The sequence below is a fragment of the Uranotaenia lowii genome, chromosome 2 (assembly GCF_029784155.1).
Source record: "Uranotaenia lowii strain MFRU-FL chromosome 2, ASM2978415v1, whole genome shotgun sequence".
NCBI lineage: Eukaryota > Metazoa > Arthropoda > Insecta > Diptera > Culicidae > Uranotaenia > Uranotaenia lowii.
Genome location: NC_073692.1, coordinates 414,921,575 through 414,924,425, shown reverse-complemented (window position 1 = coordinate 414,924,425; position 2,851 = coordinate 414,921,575). Strand labels below are relative to the sequence as shown.

General features: G+C 36.0%; 1 protein-coding gene across 1 annotated transcript in view; it reads right to left on the bottom strand.

Moving 5' to 3' along the window:
• Positions 1–1,450: 1,450 nt before the first annotated feature.
• Positions 1,451–2,851, bottom strand: part of LOC129743418 (uncharacterized) — a 29,007-nt gene continuing 27,606 nt past the window's right edge. Inside the window, exon 6 of the mRNA XM_055735452.1 lies at positions 1,451–1,479. Within this exon, the coding sequence (XP_055591427.1) occupies positions 1,451–1,479 (29 nt within the window). The remainder of the gene's footprint in view (positions 1,480–2,851) is intronic.

Genomic DNA, 2,851 nt, shown 5'->3' with positions numbered 1-2,851 from the left:
GTTGCTCAAAAGTTCCTGTACCGAGAAGTTCAAAGGCGTTCCTTTTCTGAAGAATATTTTACACTACAGCAAGCCAGTTCTTCTGTCAAACTATTGAATAAACACAGCAAATTGTATCAAGTTTCTCCCTTTTTAGATGAGCACGAAGTGATGCGCATTCATAGTAGAACAAAATGCGTGCCAGTACACGGATCTTGAAGCAAAAAACCCGATAGTTCTACCTTCCGACCATCATATGACGAGACTTATCGCACAGCACTTTCATAATGAACCTTCTGCACCGGAACCACGAAACAGCTATCAACCGAATTCGTTTACAATATTACATTCCAAAATTGAGAAGTGTTTATCGCAGCATGAGAGGTAATTGTCAAATGTGTAAAAATGCAAATGCAAACCCAAAGCCACCTGCGATGGCCGATCTTCCGGATTCAAGACTAGCAGCCTTCAGTCGTCCGTTCACCCACATAGGCATCGATTATTTCGGACCAATTTCTGTAATAGTTCATCGTCGATCCGAAAAAGATGGAGTGTCTTGATAACATGCATGACAACTCGTGCTGTATACATCGAACTTGCTCAAACATTAAGCACAGATTCCTGTATTATGGTACTGAGAATGTTTATGGTGCGCAGAGGAGTTCCAAGCTTCATATACAGCGACCGAGGAACAAATTTTCAGGGAGCAGCAAAAGAGCTTAGTGCCGAGCTAGGTAAAAATAAATCAAAATGCCCTTATTGCTGCGATCGAATCTCCTAACACCACTTGGAAATTCAATCCACCTGCCTCCTCACAACATGGGTGGCGCGTGGGAGAGATTGATCCGTGAAACCGTTAAAAAGAATTTGCAAAATATGTCGCTATCCCGACTTCCCACTGAAGAAGTGCTGCGTTGTGCATTGATTGAAATTGAAGGCACATTGAATTCTAGACCCCTGACCTACGTGTCTATCGAAGATGAAGATGCACCTGTGTTAACTCCGAATCACTTCATTCTCGGATCATCAGACGGTATTAAACCTCTGGCACTCTTTGACGACAGCGCGAAAGCATTGAAAAAGTATTGGCACACGTCCCAATTACTAGCGAATATTTTTTGGCGCCACTGGCTGAACGACTATCTGCAATGCTTAACAAGAAGATCAAAATGGTACGCACCAGCTCGACCGATTCAACTGGGTGATATTGTAGTGATTGCAGATCCTGATGCTCCCCGCAACTGTTGGCCTAAAGGAAGGATCATAGGAACGGGACCATCCAAGGATGGCCAAGTCCGGAAAGCTACGGTTCAAACTTCTCACGGTATCTACGAAAGACCAGCTGTAAAATTGGCAGTGCTCGGACGTTGGCGTTCAGCGTAGTGCGGATCTGGCGGAGCGTGACCGCACTCCTGGGGGGACTGTTAGCAGCGCCAAGTCGAACCCCTCGGTTGATCGAGAATGATCATGCTCATCGACGATCGACGATCGTGTGACAGACTGACAGATGAAGGTTTAGAAAGATACGAGAGTGAACAGGCAATTTTTATCGTTATTTCAAAGTGTGCACATGCGTTTTTGATTAACGATTCACTGTTTTCCTTAAATATAACATTTCGGATTAGATTAGTTCTGAAATAGTTGTGGTAAGATTAGACAGATTCGCTCATTGATCATTAGAGTAAAATTTATTATTATATTCACTAGCCTAACGTCACTAGAAAGTGCGAGAAAGTTGTGATCATTAAGTTGAGGTTAACTCTGATCTGAGTCTTCTGAACCGGTAAGGTTTTCTCAAATTAACAGCTTAAATGAAAGCTAAACTAATTATAACATTATTACTAAACAGCTAAATACCCATCTCCTCTATTGTTGATGAGAATCGCCAGAATTTAAATGAATTTGTATACTAAATGTAAGTAACAAAATCTCCTACTCGTTACTTCATAACTCACCTCGATCAATCTTTTTTAGGAGATTTTTAATCCAACGTTAAATATACAATATACAGCGATTCAAAAATCTAGAAAGAACATACTGTTTTCTTTAAACCATTGGCAATCTCAACAGTCATTTTTGTCATTTTTGTCATTTTTGTCATTTTTGTCATTTTTGTCATTTTTGTCATTTTTGTCATTTTTGTCATTTTTGTCATTTTTGTCATTTTTGTCATTTTTGTCATTTTTGTCATTTTTGTCATTTTTGTCATTTTTGTCATTTTTGTCATTTTTGTCATTTTTGTCATTTTTGTCATTTTTGTCATTTTTGTCATTTTTGTCATTTTTGTCATTTTTGTCATTTTTGTCATTTTTGTCATTTTTGTCATTTTTGTCATTTTTGTCATTTTTGTCATTTTTGTCATTTTTGTCATTTTTGTCATTTTTGTCATTTTTGTCATTTTTGTCATTTTTGTCATTTTTGTCATTTTTGTCATTTTTGTCATTTTTGTCATTTTTGTCATTTTTGTCATTTTTGTCATTTTTGTCATTTTTGTCATTTTTGTCATTTTTGTCATTTTTGTCATTTTTGTCATTTTTGTCATTTTTGTCATTTTTGTCATTTTTGTCATTTTTGTCATTTTTGTCATTTTTGTCATTTTTGTCATTTTTGTCATTTTTGTCATTTTTGTCATTTTTGTCATTTTTGTCATTTTTGTCATTTTTGTCATTTTTGTCATTTTTGTCATTTTTGTCATTTTTGTCATTTTTGTCATTTTTGTCATTTTTGTCATTTTTGTCATTTTTGTCATTTTTGTCATTTTTGTCATTTTTGTCATTTTTGTCATTTTTGTCATTTTTGTCATTTTTGTCATTTTTGTCATTTTTGTCATTTTTGTCATTTTTGTCATTTTTGTCATTTTTGTCATTTTTGT